Genomic DNA, 23,589 nt, shown 5'->3' on the forward strand with positions numbered 1-23,589 from the left:
TCAGTACAGATACAGTCACCTCAGTGAGTCCACGTTCTAGAATAGGTTCAGGGTCACAATCTTGTGAGCACATCACTGACACGGGTCCACAGCTGGCAGTGAAAGTGACAGCCGAGGTCTTTGACACTGAGGGAACTGCTAGAGACCAGGCCCCTGCTCTGCCCCATGCAGATGACGACCCTCTGGGGTCAGGCCCAGAGATGCAGAGACAGGCAGGGGAACATCAGGTAGAGTTGCCAGAGGCCATATGCAGACCGGACTGAAGGCTGGAGCAATCCATTCATGTTCTGTCTGATGTCATGGCTCAGCATGCGTACACTTGACTGCCTTCATGGAAAGGGTGGCAGCCACCTTAGAGACCCAGATCCAGCGGAACACAGTGGCTACCAGGTATGCACTTGGGCTTGCACTCTGTCACTCCAGCGATGCATGCAGTGCAGGAGTGGTTAAGCACGAGGGGAACAGGGCATCTCAACCTCCCTCCAGGTGCCCCTCCTCCTCAAGAAGTCAGGGAGGTGCTATCAGGCACCCTGGGGGCTTCATCCCAGGACAGTCCAAGGGTGCCCTGCCTCTCCACATTCCACCCCCCACCCCCCACCCCGGCCAATGACCCCAATGCCTGCAGCAGGCCAGGCCCGGAAGGGTGCACCTGCACCTAAGCCGGAGGTCTTTAGCAGGTCACTAGAAAACACTCACCAAATTCATCATAAGAGCGCAACAGAGCATAGCTGTCATCCAATTCCCTCATTGTTATTAGGGTGTCCCTTTAGTCAGCCAATTGTGCTGACCTTAAACTCCACCCACCTGAAAAGGCCCTCCTCTCACTTCTAGGTATCTAATTTTTAAATCAAAATGGTGCGTATTAGCATTCAGGCTCCCGACACCACCTTTTACCCTCCCCCTGCCACCTGCCAACTCCCCCTCTATCACCCTTGACACACCCAATAATCACCATTCCTCTCCCCTCTGTCACCTTTGAACCTCTCCCCCGATGCTGGACCCTATAACCATCCACCTTGACATGCCTTCCCTGCCCTCAGAGCCTACACCCGTTACCGTCCCCATTCCCACCCTGAACCTGACACCTCCCATTATCCAGGTCATCTGTGTAGTCTGCTTCTGTGATCTCCCACCGCCAATGAAACCTTCACCTACCCAACTATCACCCTGGACCTGCCACCCTATCACATCCCACTCCCCACTCTGACTGTGACTGCTCTCTCCTTTGCCCAGTACCCTCAGTTCAAACCCCAGAGACCCACTGGTGACGGCACCAACCTCACCCTCTGGGACCATCTCTCTTCAACCTTCCTTGCCCGTAAACCCTCCTCTCCCACCCAGCCACAGGACCCCTAGACCAGAAACAACAGGCCCTAGCCTCCATCCTACGCCGCTGTACCCTCACATTCCCTCACTGCCTCCCCACTTGACTGGATTGTCTCTTCCTTTCCTGGACACCCTCCCTCCCCTTCCCCAGACACCCTCCCTCCCCTTCCCCAGACACCCTCCCTCCCCTTCCCCGGCCACTCTCTTCCTTCCCCGAATATGCTCCTCTCTTCCAGCCTTGCATGTCTCCCATGTCCAGCTTACGCTCCACCCTACACCCCGCTTCCTCCGCCTCCCATTTTCAACCTCCGCTCCACTCTACACCCCCCTTCCAGCCTTAGCCTGCTTCCTCTGTCCAGTCTCTGCTCCACCACCCTACACCCTACCCCCCCACCCCCTCAACTTCCGCGGTCCCCAAGAAGGCGAAAACAGCGCTTACTTACCTCAATGTCACGGAAGGAGTGAAGCTCCCCATATACAGTCGTAAAACTGGATGTTCTAATTTCTCACTAGCAGGGCATTTAGTTCCAGTGAGGTGGCCTTTCAATGAGCATGCATGACATGCTTATACATGAAAAAGGACTTCCCGACATTAAAGGCAGGTCGAGTTTCCCGACAAACAAAATCCTGAGAACAGAATTCCTACAGTTCATCCGGGCATCGGGAAACTGATTTTTGGCCTCACGCCAGACTAAGTTCCCCTGCCCGCCAAACAGTCCTGTCAGCAGCAAGAAGGAAGATTCCACTCAATATTCCATTTGAGGTCGAGCCAGTGTTTTCTAAAGGTTCACCAGAACCTCCTTGCTTTTGTACTCTATGGGCTGGATTTTCATCCTCCAGGCAGGTAGGAGTCAGGAAAATTCCTGGCTTGGCCCATCTCAGGAGAAAGTGGCAGAAAGGCAGGGGGGAGAATCTTTGGCTCAACGAGCAGGGGCGGGGCCCGCTCGCCAAGGTGTAAAATGATGCGGGGTGACGTCGGGCGTTATTCCGGCATCACTGCGCGTCATTTAGATTTTCAGTTCGACTGTCAAAGGCCTATTAAGGCCATTTAACTAACAATTAAAATAATTAACGGAGCTGCCCGCCCAACCTTAAGGTTGGCGGGGGGGCAGGCGAAGAGCCCCAGGCGGCCTTCGCATTTTTCATGGAACCTCAGCCACGGGTGGGATGAGGTTTCATGAATGATTTGAAATTGAAGGGGGATGCAGGCTGCAGTCAGGCCAACTGGCCCGGAAAAGAATTCAGAGGCAGCAATAAGAGCTGCCAGGTTCTGAGGCGAGCTGTTTAAAAAGCATCCTTTGTTGCTGTCGGCCTGCCACCCAGTTATAATGAAAAAAGTAAGGCCCTCTAGCCCTCATCCCTTACACCCTGTCATCCCCCCACCCCCACACATTCCCCATGCCCCATCCATGCCAACTCATGCCCCCCAGCTATGGCTCCTCATGCCCCCATGCCAAGGTACGCCATCCACCCATCCCTATGCCCCCTCATGCCCCCATGGAAACATATGCCTCCCCTCTCAGCCCCTAAGGCTCCTCATGCCAAGCTATGGCACTTCCATGCTGATTCACCCACTATACACTGTATAGAACCAATGGACCTTATACTGACAATAGGACGTGTAAAAAATGCTTTTAATAAATGGCCATTCGTTGATAGCTTTCCACGTTCTTAAAAAAACTCCCTTCTACTACAAGCCAAGAAAAGTGTCTATCATCCAGACACTTTAAAGTATCAATAGCTGAAACTGCAAACAGTTGAAGCCTCTTTATTTTGTGTAATTAAATATTGTGCAATTGACAGCATAGATCAGAGAGCCAGAGCTGTCAGTCAAATAATGTTTTCCCTGGGGCTCAGGTGTTTCAGTACTCATTTGGTGTCTAGGCTCTTAGCCAAAAATACATAATGAGGCATAGCTGAAAATCCAGATAAATCCAATAAATATTGGCCAGGCCTAGATTTTGTGCTCAATACCTAGAGTGGGGCCTGAACCTGCAAACTACTGACTCAGAGGTGAGAGCAACCAACTAAACCACCGATGAAAACAGTAGTGCCATATATGTAAATTAATTTAGACTCAGGAATGGTACAAGGGTCAGTGTGACACATAATAGGTGGATCAATGCATAGGTGGGCATTCATTGCTGTGATTCTGACTTCAGCTTCTGTCTTTCTGAGAAGCTGCTGAGCTGAGAGAGGGGATCACTGCGTCCCAAGGGAGTGGAGAAGGGATGAGAGCTAGTGTGGGATAATCTGTTACCCTAGGTGAATGTGATGCACTTCCACATAGTCATTTCAAGTGGAGTAGGGACAGGATTGACTACTTCTCCTTGTGGTTCAGATTGGTGTGTGGCATGGGAATAACCAAGAAAGGGAACAGGCAGAAAAACTTAGGTCTGTAGATGAGATGACTCAGCAAAAAAAGTACAAACAGAAGAGTATAAGTGCAGAAATGCTAAAGTTTGGAGAGCTGATTTTTTAAAGTTCTGTGAAGTACACTGAGTACTAACAGCTCGCATGCTCATTATTTTTGATGCACCATAGGGTGTCCCTCCATCTGGTCACCCTGGGGTTTACTTCTTAGGGCATTTCAAGTACAGCAGAACTTGGACCAGGATGAAGTAAAAATTCATGTGGAGAGACTCCTCTTTGCTCGTGTAAAACAGGTTTTCTGATTCAATTAACCTCCCCATCAGCTGCCCCAGCATTGCGAATTGGATTCTCTCTATGAGAAGAAGTTGATCCATTCTGAAATTTTAGCAGTTCTTAATATTTTTTCTTTCATAACTCACTTTTTGATGTTTTTCCTCAGCTGTTGTTTTCAGTCTTTGAATGTCACTAGTGTGTTTGTTCTTAAGCTCCTCCAGTTCCTGCAGGGGAAATAAAAGGTATAAAAATTAAACAAGTAGCTGAGAAGAAAATTCCACAGTGTGTGTGTGCGCGCACACATGTGTATATATATATATATATATATATACATATACATATATATCGTGTATATATATATATATATATATATATATATACACACACACAATTATAAGACACTACACAGGTATTCCTTAAGTTAATTTGCTGTAATTGTAACGACACCATTACTATTGACTTAGGTAGTGATTATGATAATAATATTCAGAAACATCAGTTGACACGGCATCCAATTGGGATAGAAATCTGGCCTGAACATCTGAACAAGGTTTGGATTTTAGAGAAAGCAAAATATTCAAATTTCAACACTGAATCTTATTGATATGTTACGATATGTAGCAAAAATCTTCAGTTATCCACTTTCTGTAACCAACGGGTAACTGACTGCTTGCAAGCACTGACCTTTACCTGTAAGAGTAGACTGAAACGTTCCTTTCATTTCTCTTTTTTCAGTTTTCACTGAAGTATCATGACCTTGCAAGAAACTGCAATGAACAGTTGTGAAGGCACTGCTCAAGGGGTACTACTAATCAAACCCAGGCCCTAGATGTAGGAGAATACGTCTGATGCACTGTATCATTCAGCGGAAGCAAGATAAAGTCATCACAAGTTCCAAACAAGACGGATATAAACACCAAAAGGCACAGAAGAGAAATAGCTTCATGGGTGTAATACTAAATCTTTCTGATGTATTTTCTCAAAGTTAGAATTCACTTCAAGCATTTATCCCACTCCCAAAGTAACTAATTCCATCAACTTGAAAGTTCATGAGAAAATAGTGTGATTTGTAAGAGAACACTTCTTCATTACTCTGCAAAAATTCAACCATAAAACTACAACCACAATCCCTACCTACCAGCTAGAATTTATGACTTTAATATTCAACGCTTTTGTAAACAGTGTCATATTTTAATTAGTTTTAGCGAATCCAATTGTCTTTTTTGGATGGTAGTCTTCCTTACACATTATCATATGCTACACAATACAGTGCTGCTCAGTACTCGGGCATACAGCTACAGTAATATCATATGTCCAGCAGTACTGATTTTATTTTGTGTAGTGACGAGGATCTAAGTCAGGAGCAGAACTTTAGACTCAGGAGCTGAGGCCTACCTCCTTCATTTCTTTTTCTAACTGTTCCCTCAGCTCATCAAGAGCTTTCTCTTTTTTCTTTTCCACCACAATCTTCTCTTCCTTTAAGATTTCGTCTGTTTCTTTTCTCATCTGCTCCAGAAGAGCACTTTTTTTGTCCTCCAGGTTTTGCTGCTCAGTAGCCTGCAGCGATCTCAGTTTGTCTCTAAGTTGTTGCAGTGTGGCCTCATTTTCTGTCCTGGAAGATAAAGCACAGACATTCAAACCAGCTAAAAATAACCTACCGATGGCTACCAAGAACATTACCCAACTGCTGTTCAGTTGCCATTTTGACCAGCACATCTTTGGGCCAGCTGTTTAGTCAGGTTTTTTTTTTCACTTTTCTTTGCATATCCTTAAACCATGGAACCACTTGGTAAAGGTTGTAGAAATGCTCAATATTTTACATCTAGTTTTTGCTACTCATCAGAAAATGCCATATATAAAATGTGTCTTCTGCCAAATTACAACCTTACAGTAATTTTGCGATTTTATTTCCCTCAAAATTGATCAAATTTAATGCAATTTGTACAAATACATTTTGCTATGAGTTGCTATCAAATGAGCAAATTATTTTTCTTATTAGTTTAACAGGAGCCTATTAATTGCAACACTCCTGAAGTGAGCACAATAGTCCTTTTATCCATTTTTTCTGTTAAGCTGATTCCATTAAAAGTAGATAGATGATCTCAATGTACAGCTGAAGATAAAGTAATTTGGAATTAAAGCACCTTTTACATCAGGGCTGTTGTTCCCAATAAAATGGCGAAATCTTGCCCACTGAGCTCCTTTGAAATGGGCCTCTTATATGACAGTAAACAGTATGCTACACACATCTAACCCTAGGTTCTTCTACTTTGTGTTGGTTTATAAGAGAGCAATGTCAAACTGATTGCTGCAAATTGCACTTCCAGTAAGAATGCTACACAAGGCCAGTTAGCTTGACGTCTGTCATGGGGAAGGTCTTAGAATCGATCATTGAGGGGGTTACAACTGGTTTTGGTCTCCTTATCTAAGGAAAGGTATACTGGCATTGGAGGCAGACCACAGAAGGTTCACTAGGTTGATCCCGGGTATGGAGGGATTTTCTTATGAGGAGAGGTTGAGTAGGTTGGACCTGTACTCATTGGGGTTTAGAAGGATAAGAGATGACCTTATTCAATTATATAAGATTCTTAGGGGGCTTGACAGGGTAGATGCTGAGAGGTTGTTTCTCCTTTGGGAGAGTCTAGAGGTAGAGGGCACAATCTCAGAGTAGGGGGTCGCCCATTTAAGACAGAGATGAGGAGGAATTTCTTCTCTCAGAGAGTAGTGAATCTGTGGAATTCTTTACCGCAGAGGGCTGTAGAGGCTGGGTAACTAAATATATTCAAGGCTGAGATCGACAGATTTTTATTCAGTAAGGGTTATGGGGAAAATGCAGGAAAGTGGAATTGAGAATTATCATATCAGCCATGATCTCATTGAATGGCAGAGCAGACTCAATGGGCCGAATGGCCTATTTCTGCTCATACGTCTTATGGTCCACATGTGCTGTGGATAAAAGGGATGTGCTGCACTTGGGTTTCCAGAAGGCATTTGATAAGGTGTCACGTCAAACGCTATTGTGGAAAATAAACGCTAACAGTGCAGGTGGTAACATATTAACATGGATAGAAGGTTAGCTGGCTGGCAGAAAAGAGAGAGAATGCATAAATTGGTCTTTTTCTAATTGACAGGATGTGACAAGTGCTGTCCGGCAGGGGACTGTGCTGGGGCCTCAACATTTTACAATTTATATCAATGACTTAGATGAAGGGAGCGAAGGCATGGTAGCTAAATTTGTAGATAGGTAGGAAAGTATGTTGTGAAGAGGACATAAGGAGGTCGCAGATGGATATAGATAGGTTGAGTGAGTGGGCAAAAATCTGGCAGGTGGAGTATAATGTATGAAAATGTGAAGATGTTCACTTTGGCAGGACGAGTAAAAAAGCAGGGTATTACTTAAACAGAGAACGGCTGCAGAATTCTGAGGTGCAGAGGGATCTAGCTATTCTAATGCATGAGCCACAAAAAATTAGTATACAGGTACAGCAAGTAATTAAGAAGGCTAATGGAATGCTATCCTTTATTACGAGAGAAATTGAACATAAAAGTAAGGATGTTATGCTTCTGTTATACAGGGCATTGGTGAGACCACAGCTCAAATATTGCATGTAGTTTTGGTCTCCTTAGTTAAGGAAGGATGTAAATGCGTTGGAGGTGGTTCAGAGGTGGTTTACTAGATTGATACCTGGTATGAGCACGTTGTCTTATGAGAAAAGGTTAGACAGACTGGGCTTGTTTCCAGCGGAGTTTAGAAAAGTGAGGGGTAACCTGATTTAAATATATATAACATCCTGAATGATACTGATAAGGCGGATATGGAAAGGATGTTTCCTCTTGTGGGTGAGTCCAGAACTTGGGACTCACTCTTCTAAACTCCAGTGGAAACAAGCCCAGTCTGTCTAACCTTTCTTCATAAGACAACCCGCTCATTCCAGGTATCAATCTAGTAAACCACCTCTGAACCACCTCCGACGCATTTACATCTTTCCTTAAATAAGGAGACCAAAACTGCACACAATATTCGAGCTGTGGTCTCACCAATGCCCTGTATAACTGAAGCACTGTTTTAATATTAGGGGTTGCCCTTTTAGGACAGAGATGAGCAGAGGGTTGTGCGACTTTGGAACTCTGCCTCCGGTGGCAGAGGAGGCGGGGCCATTGAATATTTTTAAGGCAGGGGTAGACAGATTCTTGTTAGGCAAAGGAATCAAAAGTTATCGGAGATAGGTGGGAATGTGGAATTTGAAACAAACAGATCAGCCATGATCTTATTGAATGGCGGAGCAGACTTGAGTCATGGAATGGCCTTATTCTGCTCTCATTTCGTAGGTTCGTAAATTTATATTACCCCTTTGTAGCTGTTTTCCTGTCAGTCTGCTAGGGCCAATTCCAGAAACAGGCACCAGACTATCTGTATACAGCCAACAGGAGGGTAAAAGCTAAGAATAACAGACAACAAACTCTTTCTTCTTCCATCTATCAAAAATTCCTTTTCCCCAGTTGGATAACTTGCCTGGTTCCATTCTTAACTATCTAATCAAAGCAAGAGAATCACCTGAAATGGCTTATCTTTCCGCTCCAGTACTGTTAGCTCTGGAGTGCCTCAAGGTCCTTTCCTTGGCTTCCTCCTATTTCTCACCTAAATGTCGCTGCTCAGTAACATCATCTGTACACACACTGTCAGTTTCCACATATATGCTGACGAACACTCAGTTCTACCTCTCTGCCACCTTTTTCCATTATCCCTAAATTGTCAGATTGGCTGTCTGACATCAGTACTGTCTGAGCAGAATTTTTCTCCAAACTAAATATAGGGAATACCAAAGTATTCAGTCTGAGCCACAAAATTGCTCCCTAGCCAACGACTGCATCCTTGACAACTGCTTGAGGCTGAACCAGGCTACTCACAACCTTAGTGTCCTATCCATGCCCAAGGCTGCCTATTTCCAACTCCATAACATCACCCAACTCCACCCTGCCTCAGCTCATCTGATGCTGAAACCCTTGCCTATGCCTGTTAGATCTTGAACTGAGTGCTCCAACACACTCCTGGCCGGCTTCCCACATTCTACCTTCCACAAACTTGAGACCATCCAAAGCTCTGCTGCCAGTATCACCAAATCTCATCCACCCATTACCCTTGTATTTGCTATACAATATACACCTGCTTCCAGTTAAGCAATGCCTCAATTTTAAAATGCTACCCTTGTTTTCAAATCCTTTCATGCCTTTGCCCCTTCTTATCTCTCAAATCTCTTCAGCCATGCAAGCCTCAGAGATATCTGCACTCCCCTAATTCCGAAGTTTTGAGCATCCTCTGTTATAACTGCTCTAACATTGGTGGTCAGCTGTCAAAGTCTAAGCTCTGGAATTCCCTCCCTAAACGTCTTTACTTCTCTTTCCTCCTTGAAGACATTCATAAAACCTGCCTCTTTGACCAAGTTTTTGGTCATTTTCCCAAACATCTCTCTAAGTAGCTTGATGTCAAATTTTGTTTTATAATGCTCCTGTAAAGTGCCTTGGGACACATTACTATGTTAAAGGTGCTACATAAATGCAAGTTGTAAAAAAATAATCTTAAAGAGAATCAAAGTTGCAAGATTGGTAACTGAGAATACAGCAGGTTAACGAGTCACACAAGCCTAGCACCATGCAGCAATTCTCAGAAGGCCAACAAGAAAATTGTATGTTTTATGTCAGCAGATTGGAGGACCCAAGAAAAGGTGGATTTCCAGTACCAACTATTATACGGATATTTATGTTTGCCTGAGATACCACATGTCATCACATCAAGGGCACTGGAATAAAGGGGAGGTGATGGTGTCGTGGTATTGTCACTGGACTAGTAATCCAGAGACCCAGGGTAATGCTCTGAGGACCTGGGTTCGAATCCCACCACAGCAAATGGTGGAATTTGAATCCAATAAAAGTCTGGAATTAAAAGTCTGATGATGACCCTGAAACCATTGCTGATTGTTGTAAAAACCCATCTGGTTCACTTTAAGAGAAGGAAATCTGCCATCCTTGTCTGGCCTACATGTGACTGTGACTCCAGACCCACAGCAATGTGGTTGACTCTTAAAATGCCCTCTGAACTAGGGCAACTAGGGATGGGTAATAAATGCTTGCCTGGCCCACATCCCTAGTTGCCCTAGTTCATCTTTACATTTTTCCAGTCTGTTACCTAATTTCCTTCTCTGTTGCCTCAATTTCATTTTTAATCTGGACTTGCAGTTTGAGCAGCCTGTCACTCTGCTCCTCTTTCAGATGTGCCTCCTCTTCCTCTTGCTCAATCCTGAGTTGCTCTTTTAGTAACCTTAAAGATTGAAAATAAAAAACTGTGAGGTTTCATTCATCTCCATCATCTCCGGAGGTGTGGAACGGAGCTCCTTTGGTAAAAACAGTTACCCAGATAGACCAGAAGGTTTGATTGCTGATTTCTGCTAGGGTGCCATTTGGAGTGATAAAACTGGGCTTAAGTGCTCTTGGGGACAGGGGAAAAGACAGGTTTAAAGAGGGGAGAAAATCAGCCAGGGTTCCAATAATTTCTGGGAAGTTCACCTGGATGGAAATTGATTTAGAGCAAGATTCAGCTGCACAGTCACAATCTCCATGGTCAATTATCTTGCCTGTACTCTTTGGCAGAATAGGTGTACTGGATCCGCTTCAGTGGATAAATTCTGAAGGCCATCTCAGATCCCTGCCAACAATAAGCTCATGTACAATGGCAACAGATGCTCACTTAGAAACAGAATACTGCATCCAAATATTAATTGCAGTTTAAGGCTACACTAGTAAGTAACCATCAGAGCTGAAATGGCAGAGTGGGTTACAAAGTCTAAAGATAATGCCCCTCAGTAGTACACAATCAAAGGGACTTTTGTGACCAAAGGGACAATGCTTTACAAATTATACGCATCCAGAAAGCTTCTCCTAGGCAATTTTTTGCTTCAATCAATTAAATATATTGCAAATAATTATATGGTAGCACAGAACTTGAGTATTTCTGAAAAAAATACATTTTTTGTCAAAGCTTTTCGTCTTGCACTCGTCAGGACAATTCGCAAGAATGCCCAATGTAAAGGGAACAACAATTTATGTTATATGAGAAGAGAGCAGTGATTGGTTGCCAAGTGGACTCTGATTGGTAGAGGCTTTGCCATAGAGAATGCACCAGTTGATGGTGGATGACAATTGCCAAGCATTGTTTGAAATTTAAACCAGACAGCTTGACTCTGATTGATCAAGGCATTGCCCTAAGGAATGAATCAGCGACTGGCTGTCACTTATTTTGCTTAGCTGAAATAGGTGCAATGTGTACAAGTTCTTTCTGTCTGCAAAGAACAATGCCCTGTGTATTAATATATGCAGCTTCCAGTACATGCAAACGCCACACTGCAAGACCGACTGACAATCTTAAATTTGTTGCCAGTGTAATTCTTAGCACACTGAGGATTATTTAGAAAACATTGTCCAAACGTGGAATCACATCTAATGTTGAACACTGTGTTTTGAGTTTTGCAAGCAGGAGCTGGTTGGGTATGGTCTGTATCTTGCCCATTGCGAACAGTGGAAGGAACATTCTGTTTGATACGATCAGCCAATTTTTGGGACATATGGCTTACATACCGACCATCATACTAGCACTGACATTCATATGCCACATTAAAATTTGTGCGTTAGGCAGAACGTCTTTTTGGCTTGACGGCTGCATCCTGTTAGTGGCGAATACCACTCATGTTGCTACTGCATAGTAGAAGTGTGAAACAGCTAGCTTTACCTGTTGCTCAAATTTTTGAGATATCCTGCCCTTCCTGGGTAATCTGAGGTAGACTGGACACTTTTCAGGGCCGAAAATGATGGCCTTATTCCCGCTCATGTGTTTGCGTGATATACAGTGCGAAATGGTCTGATCAGGATAGCCAGTGTTTTGCTAGGTATGTGGCTGTCCATCCCAAAGACTGGCCAATCGTGTTAAACAGCATGCCCCCAACTCTGAAGAAGAGTCATACGGTAAGATAAGAGCCCATGGTGTTGGGGGTAGTATATTAGCATGGATAGAGGATTGGCTAACCAATAGAAGACAGAGTTGGGACAAGGGGGGCATTTTTGGGATGGCAACCTGTAACTAGTCGAGTGCCACAAAGATCAGTGCTGGGGCCTCAAATATTTACAATATATATTAATGACTTAGATGAGGGAAGTGATGTACTGTCACCAAGTTTGCAGATGACGCAAAAATAGGTGGGAAGGCAAGTGGTGAGGATGACACAAAGAGTCTACATAGGGATGTAGACAGGTTAAGTCAATGGGTAAAAACTTGGCAGATGGAATATAATGTGGGAAAATGTGAGGTTATGCATTTTGGCAGGAATAATATAGAGGAGTTGATTATTATTTAAATGGAGAAAAACTGCATAAAGCTGCAGCACAGAGGGATTTGGGAGTCCTTATGCATGAATCCCTAAAAGCTAATATACAAGTTCAACAGGTAATAGGAAAGGCGAATGGAATGTTGATCTTTATTTCAAAGGGAAGGGAGTGTAAAAATAGAGAAGTCTTGCTAAAGCTATACATGGCACTAGTTAGACCACACCTAGAATACTGTAAACAATTTTGGTCCCCTTATCTAAGGAAAGATATATTGGCATTGAAGGCAGTCCAGAGAAGGTTCACTAGATTGATCAGAGGTATGGAGGGATTTTCTTCTGTGGAGAGGTTGAATAGTTTGGGCCTGTACTCATTGGAATTTAGAAGAATGAGAGGCTATCTTATTGAAACATATAAGATTCTTAGGGGGCTTGACAGGGTAGATGCTGAGAGGTTGTTTGTGGGACAGTCTAGGGCCAGAGGGCTTAATCTCAGAGTAAGGGGTCGCCCATTTAAAACAGATGAAGAGGAACTTCTTCTGAGGGTAGTGAATCTGTGGAATTCTTTATCGCAGAGGGCTGTAAGTATAGTATATTCAAGGCTGAGATAGACAGATTTTTAATCATTAAGGGAATCGAGGGTTATGGGGAAAAGGCAGGAAAGTGGAGTTGAGGATTATCAGATCAGCCATGATCTCATTGAATGGTGGAGCAGACTCGATGGGCCGAATGGCCTACTTCTGTTCCTACGTCTCATGGACTCGAAACATTCACTCTATCTTTCTCTCCACAGATGCTGTCAGACCTGCTGAGTTTTTCCAGCATTTTTTGTTTTTGTTTTGCATGTCCCTTTTGCTGTTCACAATGGACAAGGTACAGACCAGACCCAACCAGCGCGTGCTTGCAAAACTCAAGCCACAGGGTCCAACATTTGATGTGATTCCATGATTGGACAGCAATTGCTAAATAATCTTTAGTGTGCTAAGAATTACGCTGACAATCAATTTAAGATTGCCAATCAGGTTCACAGTGTGGCGCATTTGCGTATACTGGAAACTACATATATTAATACACAGGGCCCTATTCTTTGCAGACAGGAAAAACTTGTACACACATTGCGCACTGTTTCAGCTAAACAAAATAAGTGACAGCCAGTTCCTGGTTCATTTCTCAGGGCAATACCTTGACCAGAGTTAAGCTGCCTGGTTTAAATTTCAAACAATGCTTGGCAGTTAACTGTCAATCACCATCAACTGGTACATTCTCCATGGCAATGCCTCTACCAATCAGAGTTCACTTGGCAACCAATCACTACTTTTTTCTCATATAACATAAATTGTTGTTCTCTTTACATTGGGTATTCTTGTGAATTGTCCTGATGAGTACAAAACAAAAGGTTTCAACAACAAAATGTCTCTATTTTGCTAAATATATTGCTAGGTGCCAATTACTAAAGCAAGATTCAGTTTGCACATCTTCTGGGGCTACTCTTACTTTTTACACAATATGGACAACTTTAATGTAACCCAGGAAACTAATGAGATTGGTACAACACTGATTTCACATGCAGATCAATTTTACTCACCATTGAATTCAGTGGAGAGTAACATTGGGCAGAGTGAAAAATGAGTTCTATTTGATCCCCTGGGTTTCTTACTTGGGAAGTTAGATTAAAATGATCCCAATGAGTTGGTTTAAATTTCAGTGAATACTATTATACAGGGAAACATGGTAACAATTGACACACAGCAGTATCCTGGAATCTGCAATGCAATGAATGAACAGTTAATTTTATTTTTAATATTGGTTAATGGAGAATTGTTGACCAGAACATTGGGAAATTCTGCACCCTTCAAGCAGTGCCATGAGATCTTTAATAACCACCTGAACAGGCAGACATAGTGGGCTTTATTTAACATTTTATCTGAAGGATGGCACTTCCAATAATGCAGCACTTCACCAGCATAAGGTTAAAGTGATAATTTATGTTATAAGCTCAAACTCCAGGCAGTGGAAAAAGCTCATTGCCCGTTTCAGAACATAATACCTGAGTTTGTCTTCTTTTTCTTGATAAATTTGCTGTGCCTGCTCTTCCTCTTCTTGCCTGAGCTTATCTCGAAGTTTACAAAGCTGCTCCTCCCTCTCACAGAGAATCTGACTTTCTTCCTTTTCTAGATCTTCACTCAATGTGCTTTGAAGCTCCTCTACAGATTTCTGTGCCTGCAGTTGCCTCTTGACCTTCTGTTCATGGTCTTGCTTCTGTTTATCCTGAATACGCCTGTTTTTTCAAAATAAACAAAGGAAACTAAATAGAGTGAGATTAGCAAATTCACTTTAAAAAGCTATATGGTATTATTCTCCAGATTCTGAAACCTCTGTGTCCACAGGAGCCCTAAAATACCCAGTCAGATTATTATATACCAGCACATCTGAAGGATAGTGAGAAGGCTGGCTTCAGTGTTGGGCTAAGTCAAAAGCCAGTGGGGATGCCAATAAGTCAGGTCCAACCTGCAGCCTTCCTTCCTCTTATTTAATATACAAACTTAAGCTAATGGGGAGGCGATGGCATAGTGGTATTGTCACTGAACTATTATTCCAGCGACCCAGGTTAATGCTCTGGGGACCTGGGTTCGAATCCCACCACAGGAGTTGGAATTAAAAGTCTGACGATGACCACAAAAAACAATGCCAACTGTCGTAAAAACTCATCTGGTTCACTAATGCCCTTTAGGGAAGAAAATCTGCTGTCCTTACCTGGTCTGGCCTACATGTGACTCCAGAACCACAGCCATGTAGTTGACTCTTAAATGCCCTCTGAACAAGGGCAATTAGGGATGGGCAATAAATGCTGGCCTAGCCAGTGATGCCCACATCCCATGAATGAATGTTAAAAAAAAAGGACATCTATTCTTTTGAATCTTTTGCAGGGTTCTCTACTTTGGGTCTTGATCATTCATCTGTAGTTCTGAATTTATAAACAAGAACTGTCAAACTGACATTTTTCTAACTAAGTAGGAATGCGACCAATTCAATTTTAAAACATCAGTAGACTATGTTAATATTCGAGCATCAAACTCAAATACTAGCTCAAATATAAAAGCAAAAAACTGCAGATGTTTTGGAAAATCCAAAACAAAAACAAAAATACCTGGAAAAACTCAGCAGGTCTGGCAGCATCTGTGGAGAGGGACACAGTTAACGTTTCGAGTCCGAATGACCCTTCAACAGAACTAAGTAAAAATAGAAGAGAGGTGAAATATAAGGTAGTTTAAGCTTGTCCCACCCTCCCCTTAAACGAGCTTATATTTCACCTCTCTTCTATTTTTACTTAGTTTTTCCAGGTATTTTTGTTTTTGTTTCAAATACTAGCTCACTAGCTCACTCATGCTGACATGGCCGCAAATGAAGAAATGCTTTCAGCCCTCTGCGTTTCTCCATTTCTGCTGGATAACTATCAAATCAATATATTTTTTGCTCATTAAATATTAAATGAAGATTGAAAATCTAAACATCTTGTAGTGTTAGCTAAAACAGCTGCGAATTGACTTTTACTCTCCTGATGATCATCCACAGCTAAACAGCAATTTCTGATGCACTTAGTTATGCAGAATCCAGTGGGGCAATGTGCTAGAACTGCTACAATCGCTTCCACCCTTGTTTTTATAGCCTTTAAGAATTTTGCCCTAAAAGTTTCCATATAAAAGGTAATTTTTAAACATTTCAAAATTGACACTTTTACAAACACTACAATTATTCACTGCAACTGCTGAAGCCATTTTACCCCATTATTATCCAGCGGTGAGATGAGAACATTTTGTACACAGCAAGTTATTATGATTTAGATTGCACTGCCTGAAAGGATGGTGGAAGCAGTTTCAATAGTAACTATTTAAATGGAATTGAATATGTACTTGAAGGGTAGAAAATTGCAGAGCTATGGGCAAAGAGGAGTGCAGTAGGACTAAATGGATAACTCTTTCAAAGAGCTAACACAGGGAAGATGGCCTGAATGGCCTACTTCTGTGTTACAAGATTCAATAATTCTGTTACAACTGTTTACCCTTCCCGCCAGGGGAGTTCAGGAGCTAAGACGTCCACATTCAATTTCTGGTATGAAAGTGGGTTGAAAATCAATGAGAGAATAAGAATTTAACATAAAGAGGAGGAATAAGAAAGTAAGTAATATTCAGTTAAGGGCAGCCTATCAACAACTGAGGCAAGATACAACACACAAAACATTCAGCATTAAAAAAACTACCGTGACATCATGCAATAACATAATTCAATCACACTAAACAAAACTCTAGCTGCTATCAGAAGCCTCACTGTTCTAGAGGGGCAGTAGCTGCTCTTTACTAGCTGTTAGTTGCACTATACTCTCAATGTTCTTAGGGCAATTATCGTTTTCCTTCTTGTCTGGCAGATTACTTAAAAGATTCTTTTTTTTCATCTTCGTGTGTATCATTATGTGCAATCTTCTCATTCTCGCTCCATAGGAATTTAGGGAAAGGGTAAGGACTAAGCACAAAAAACTATTATTATGACAAACCATAGTCTTTAGACATTATAGTCTTCTCACATCATCAACTCCTGATGGAAGCTCCATGAAGATGATGCTGCTTCAGTTATCTGAGCACTGCAATGATAGCAGACAAGCTGTCAGCAGTATTGCCAGATTCCTGGGTCCCAGAATATTGAGGTCGGAAAGTACAGAAGGAATAGAGTGCTTAAAAAAAATCTAAAAATGAGGAATTTACCTTTTTCATTCCTTTCCATAGTATTTCCTCTTTCTTCCTCTTTGTTCTAAAGCTGAATCATTTTAGTGAAAGCATTATATTAACTTCAGTGGCAGTATCGTGTATTTCCTTTCATTGCCTTCCTCTGCTAGCTATAGGAGTTAGAATTGATCAGATGTCTGAAAAGGCTGATTCTCCTGCAGATCTTCTGCAGATCAACAGATTTTAGCTATCCTTTGTATAATTTTATTTATATTGCAATTTAACTCGTTCTGTTCATCATCTTGAATCAACCTGACACACTGTTAAAGTATGTGGATGTTAACAGAACCATCACATTAGTCTATAACCCAGGTTGAAGAGTTGCCTACCAGCATGGATGTGGTTATTTTGGTTATCAATAAGTTAGCCTTTTACTCTTAAAATTAGCTGACATGTTTTGGGCAAATTTAATAGGGCAGCTGTTGATCGTGAGACAGTTGTTGGACACAATACAAACACCAGAGGTAATAGTCATGAAGGTAACTTTATCCCTTCTTTTTGGCTTCTTCCACGGGTCACCGTCATCGTTAGATGCAGGTAAAACTGTAAATAGTTCTTTTCCCCACCAACAGGCTCAGTGAAACCACTCTGGGGCAAATCCACAATTGGCAGGAATGGGAGGTCAGATTCATGGCTGAATTACAAATTTCGTGTTCATACTAAAAGAACTAAATTAAAGTAACAAGTTAATTCCTAAGAAATAGATCACATGCTTGTCACTGTGAACCTAAAAACCCCAAGTCATCTGTAGTCACAGATTCCTTAATCCTTTCAGAAGAACTATTAGCAATGGGAAAGCAATTTACCAATATTTTATAATACAGCAAAGTGAAGGGGGTGGCACCAAAATGGATGTGTATGAGGGTCTGCGCAACAGGATAACACATGGTAGGTAACATTCTCCATGTTTAGATCTGTTACCAAGTAGTGTGGTTAAACCAGCCTGGGGAAAATAAGGCTTACATGCACCAGAGTGAAACGAAACCTGTTTAATCTGAAATGTGTCCAATGTGTTAGATGCATCATCAAGCTATACAATGCTATATGGTGCCCAAAGGTTGTGTACCATCACTAACGTAAAGCTCTGACCATGGATTGGTATTTGGGTTGACAGTTCACATATATGATACTAGGGTTTGACTCTGGCTATCTGATAATTACCTTTCAGCAGCTTCTGCTCTTTTTCTTCTTTCATCATCTTCGAGGTTTAGCTTCTTGCCATCTCCATCCTCACACTTCTGAAAAAGAAAATCACAATTTTGTCTGTAACCCACCACTTTCTGTGCAATTTCTTACATATAAACATATATCAACTCAAATGTTAATCTTTGACAATTTCATAAAAAGATGTTTTGTTGAGTAATGCCAAAACTTATTACTAACTGAACGCAGTAATCATAGGAACATAGAAACAGAAGGAGACCATTCACTCTCTTGAGGCGGTTTCATCATTCAATGAAATCGTGGCTGATATATATTCTAAAGCCATTTACCCACCTTGACTCCATATTCTTTAATACCTATGGCTAGCAAAAATCTATCGATTTTAAGTTATTAATTGAGCTAGCAGCTACCACTTTTTGTGAGAACGAGTTCCACACTTCTCCCATCTTTTGTGTGAAGAAGTAACTTTTCTTCTGAATGGCTTGTCTCTAATTTTAAGGTTATGTCCCCTTGTCTTCGACTCCTTCAGCATCGAGTAAAGTTTCTTTCTATTTAACGTCTTAATATTCTTAAAAACCTCATACAAATCACCCAATAACCTTCTACGTGCAAGGGAATTACAGGTAGCCTCTCCTCAGAATTTAATTAATCCTGGGAATGTTGGTAACATTTTGGTATGTCTGGGCTGCACTCCTCCCAATATATCCTTTCTAAGGTATGGTGCCCAGAAGGAGAAATAGTACTTCAGTTGTGATCTAGCCAGGGCTTTTTATAGCTGTGACAGAGCATCCTCCCCTTTATGTTTTATTCCTCTAGATATAAATACTAACATTCTATTAGCCTTCTGGATTATTTTTTTAACTGACCATTACATTTTAGTGATTTGTATGCGGAAACATTAAATCTCTTTGGACCTCCGCTGGTCCTAGCTTTTCACTATTTAGAAAATACTCAGATCTATCACTTTTTCATACAAAATATAGTCAATAGTTGAGGGCCTCAGCACAGATCCTTGTGGGACACCACTAATTACTTTCTTCTAACTTAGATACATACTTATTATCCCTACCCCTTATCTTCTTTCACCTAACCAATCTCCTAACCAGGACAATGATTTGCCTTCAATTTTAGCTCTTATGTGTAGTCTTTTGGAGTCCATATTCCTCTGTCTATTATTTTAGTTACAGCCTCAACGTATTCAATTGGGTTCATTACTCTACCTTTTACAAATCAGTGCTGGCTCTCTCTAATCAGCTCAAAATTTTCTAAGTGCTCAACACTGTCCTTAAGAATAGATCCCAATAATTTCTCCACAACACTGTTTCTATCTCTTGTGTATATGCTGGAACTTTCAGAATTGCTGGAACCAATAGAACCCTCTGAAGTAAGAGATATATTCTTACTTTGACCCCAAATTATTGTGTTTCAATTGGATGCTTTTGTTGAGGAGAAATTGTCTATTTCTTAAGATTTTTTTAAATTTAAATAAAAGGGTAGTTACAGTTTAAATGGACATAATTCTCCCTCACTAGGATTCAAAATGGACGCCTAAAGATAGCTAACCTATGGGAAAAGACAAGTGCCGTGTGAAGAAATCAATTTTGCTAGTTAGTCTGATGAACCAAAATCTTAAATATTAGTATATGCGGATTGACAGACAACAGTGTTTTCAAATGCTTTCATATGCCAAAAGTAAAAGAACTGTTTATATCTCTTTCCCCAAGTGTTTAAAATTTTAGGAACCCCTCAAATAATCGAGTCAACACTTCATAATATAAAGAATAACTGTTTCCAAGACAAAGCTGAAACTCTGACAGAGTACAATGCCATCTCAAAGCCAGAATGTGGCAATGCCTCATAGCATGTTCCAGACTCTACAGGAACATAGGACTTAGGAGCAAGGATAGGCCATTTGGCCCTTTGAGCTCATGGCTGATTTGATTGTGGTCTCAACTCCACTTTCCTGTCTGCCACTAAAAACACTTATCTATCAAAAATCTAAGTCTGCATTGAATAAATTCAATGACTCTATGCTATTCAATGTATAACTGCTGTTACCAAGTTAAAAATCTAAAAACAAAATAACATGGATGATCCATCTCGGCCTCCTCTGGCGGTCCCCAGCATCACAGACGCCAGTCTTCAGCCAGTTCAATTCGATTCCACGTGATATTGAGAAACGGCTGAAGGCACTGGATGCTGCAAAGGCTAAGGGGCTTGACAATATTCTGGCAATAGTACTGAAGACTTGTGCTCCAGAACTTGCCACGCCCCTAGCCAAACTGTTCCAGTACAGCTACAACACTGGCATCTACCTGGCTATGTGGAAAATTGACCTGGTATGTCCTGTACACAAAAAGCAGAACATCCAACCCGGCCAATTACCGCCCCATCGGTCTACTCTCGATCATCAGTTAAGTAATGGAAGGGGTCATCAACAGTGTTATCAAGCAGCACTTGCTTTGCAATAGTCTGCTCACTGACATCCAGTTTGGGTTCCACCAGGGCCACTCAGCTCCTGACCTCATTACAGCTTTGGTTCAAACATGGACTAAAGAGCTGCTCTCGAGGTGGGGTAAGAGTGACTGCCCTTGACATCAAGGAAGCATTTGACAGAGTGTGGCATCAAGGAGCCCTTGCAAAACTGGAGTCAATGGGAAACAGGGGGAAAACTCTCCGCTGGTTGGAGTCAAGGTTGGTTGTTGGAGGTCAGTCATCTCAGCTCCAGGACATCACTGCAGTAGTTCCTCAGGGTAGTGTCCTCAGCCCAACCATCTTCAGTTGCTTCATCAATGACCTTCCTTCCATCATAAGGTCAGAAATGGGGACGCTCGCTGATGATTGCACAATGTTCAGCACTATTCGCAACTCCTCAGATATTGAGGGGAGATGGTTGCATAGTGCTATTGTCACTTGACTGGCACTCCAGAGACTCAGGGTAATGTCTGACCTGGGTTCAAATCCCACCATGACAGATGGTAAAATTTAAATTCAACAAAAATCTTGAATCAAATGATGACCATCAAACCATTGTCGATTGTTGTAAAAAACCATCTGGTTCACTAATGTCCTTTAGGGAAGAAAATCTCTGGCCTACATGTGACTCCACTCTTAAATGCCCTCTGAAGGGCAATTAGGGATGGGCAGTAAATGCTGGCCTAACCAGTGACACCCACATCCCAGGAATGAAAAAAAAAACATCCATGTCCAAATGCAACAAGACCTGAACAATATCCAGGCTTGGGCTGATAAGTGGCAAGTAACATTCACGCCACACAAGTGTCAGACCATCTCCAACAAGAGAGAATCCAACCATTGCCCCTTGATGCTCAATGGCATTACCATCACTGAATCCCCCACTATCAACATCCAATGGTTACCAATGACCAGAAACTGAACTGGACTAGCCATATAAATACTGTGGCTACAAGAGCAGGTCAGAGGCTAGGAATTGTGTGACGAGTAACTCACCTCCTGACTCCCCAAAGCCTGCACAAGGCACAAGTCAGGAGTGTGATGGAATACTCCCCACTTGCCTGGGTGAGTGCAGCTCCCACAACACTCAAGAAGCTTGACACCATCCAGGACAAAGTAGCCTGCTTGACTGGCACCACATCCGCAAACATTCACTCCCTCCACCAGTGACGCACAGTAGCAGCAGTGTGTACCATCTACAAGGTGCACTGCATGAATTCACCAAGGCTCCTTCGACAGCACCTTCCAAATCCACGACCACTACCATCTAGAAGGACAAGGGCAGCAGATAGATGGGAACACCACTGCCTGGAGGTTCTCCTCCAAGTCATTTACCATCCTGACTTGGAAATATATCGCCATTTCTTCAGTGCCGCTGGGTCAAAATCCTGGCATTCCCTTCCTAACACCACTGTGGGTGGGTGTTCTTGCAGTGGTTCAAGAAGGCAGCTCACCACCACCTTCTCAAGGGCAACTAGGGATGGGGAATAAATGCTGGCCCAGCCAGCAAAGCCCACATCCTGTGAATGAATTAAAAAAAAACAAAATAAATATATTTTTTAATAACATGCAAGGCTACCGAGTGATGCAACGGTTTAAACATTGACCTCTCACTTTTGTGTTCATATCCAGTCCAGAGTGAAAAGGATGAAAGGCTTCTTGATTTCCAATAAGTCAAAAATGAAATATGTTTGGCCAATCCCACTCAAAAGAAATGAGAAAATGCCACAAGTGTAGCAGAGGTGCTCTTCTGTGTTTGGAGTTGAGGCACAGTGTATTGTAAAAGAGCAGAGTGAGCTTTACTCTGCATTTAACTGATCTACGAGTGGTTGATGCCATAATGGACGCCCAAAGAGTGGGAAATGCTCATTTCCCAACAGTGACATCCCTCATCCAGATAAGGACAACATTCACACACAAAAAAGTGATTTTTATTTTTTAAATTTCAATTTAAAAGGTTAGAGATTTCTGCGGTAATTTGGGACAGCCAAGTGCAGCTGCCAGTTCCACCATAGTACATGCTATTCCATCATTGAATGTAGTTATGCAAGTCCTTATTTACAGCCCTTTAGTATTTATAAGGTGACTCTGCCATCTGCTCTTTGGATACAAGCACAAGCGAACAGTCCAGAAATAGAAATCTCTAAAATAGCTGACAAGTCAGGGGAATTTCTAAACTGAACCAACAGACGGAATCCCCAGCATCACACCACAAAATATAACTGAACTGGTGTTTCTTATGATAGGTTGTTTTCCATTAAACAATTTCTTCCAGACTGTGGTACCAATTTAGGATCTTTTCCAAAAGAAGCCTACTAGATTGGAATACTCGTACTTTCTTCATACGGTACCATATATATGTTTTTTTTTTCAAATAAGTTATGAAGTTGTAAAGAAAATAAGCGCTGAACATGCCAGCATTATAATACCTGCATTAAAATTACTTTTGGATGAACTCAACTATGATTTTTTTCAAAAGGTATTGGATAAACACTACATTAATTGCACAAGTTGACCACAATATCAACTTGCCAAATAAACAACATCCCTCCACGCAACATAAATGCAGTTACTTGCCTATAGCCCTCCTGAAGGAACTTAAAATTTATTTCTTCCCCCCAACTGTTCCTCTGCCAAAGATTCTGACCTATGCTCAGTATGGAATCAAGGGCTACAGCTGTACTCAGCAACTTACCTAAAATGATAATGCTTCATGTGAGTGTAGATGCTAAGTGTTAATGGATTAATTCACTGTGGGGGAATATCACAGTTTTACAATTCCCATCGAGACCAATAACTTTTTAAACAGAGATATGAATTTTCCAGTGACT

At 42.0% G+C, this 23,589-nt stretch overlaps 1 protein-coding gene across 9 annotated transcripts in view; it reads right to left on the reverse strand.

Moving 5' to 3' along the window:
- The window catches only part of cep164 (centrosomal protein 164), a 209,497-nt gene that overhangs the window by 37,761 nt on the left and 148,147 nt on the right, over positions 1-23,589 (reverse strand). For 5 of the 9 annotated variants that reach the window (XM_078532859.1, XM_078532822.1, XM_078532829.1 and 2 more), the window contains 5 exons: positions 18,281-18,357; positions 14,389-14,619; positions 10,157-10,288; positions 5,368-5,584; positions 4,119-4,196 (listed from right to left, as the gene is read on the reverse strand). In XM_078532859.1, the coding sequence (XP_078388985.1) occupies positions 4,119-4,196; positions 5,368-5,584; positions 10,157-10,288; positions 14,389-14,619; positions 18,281-18,357 (735 nt within the window). The remainder of the gene's footprint in view (positions 1-4,118; positions 4,197-5,367; positions 5,585-10,156; positions 10,289-14,388; positions 14,620-18,280; positions 18,358-23,589) is intronic. The other 4 variants (XM_078532867.1, XM_078532836.1, XM_078532883.1 and 1 more) reach the window with 2 other exon arrangements.

This window comes from Cetorhinus maximus, chromosome 2, assembly GCF_964194155.1.
Source record: "Cetorhinus maximus chromosome 2, sCetMax3.hap1.1, whole genome shotgun sequence".
Taxonomy (NCBI): Eukaryota; Metazoa; Chordata; class Chondrichthyes; order Lamniformes; family Cetorhinidae; genus Cetorhinus; species Cetorhinus maximus.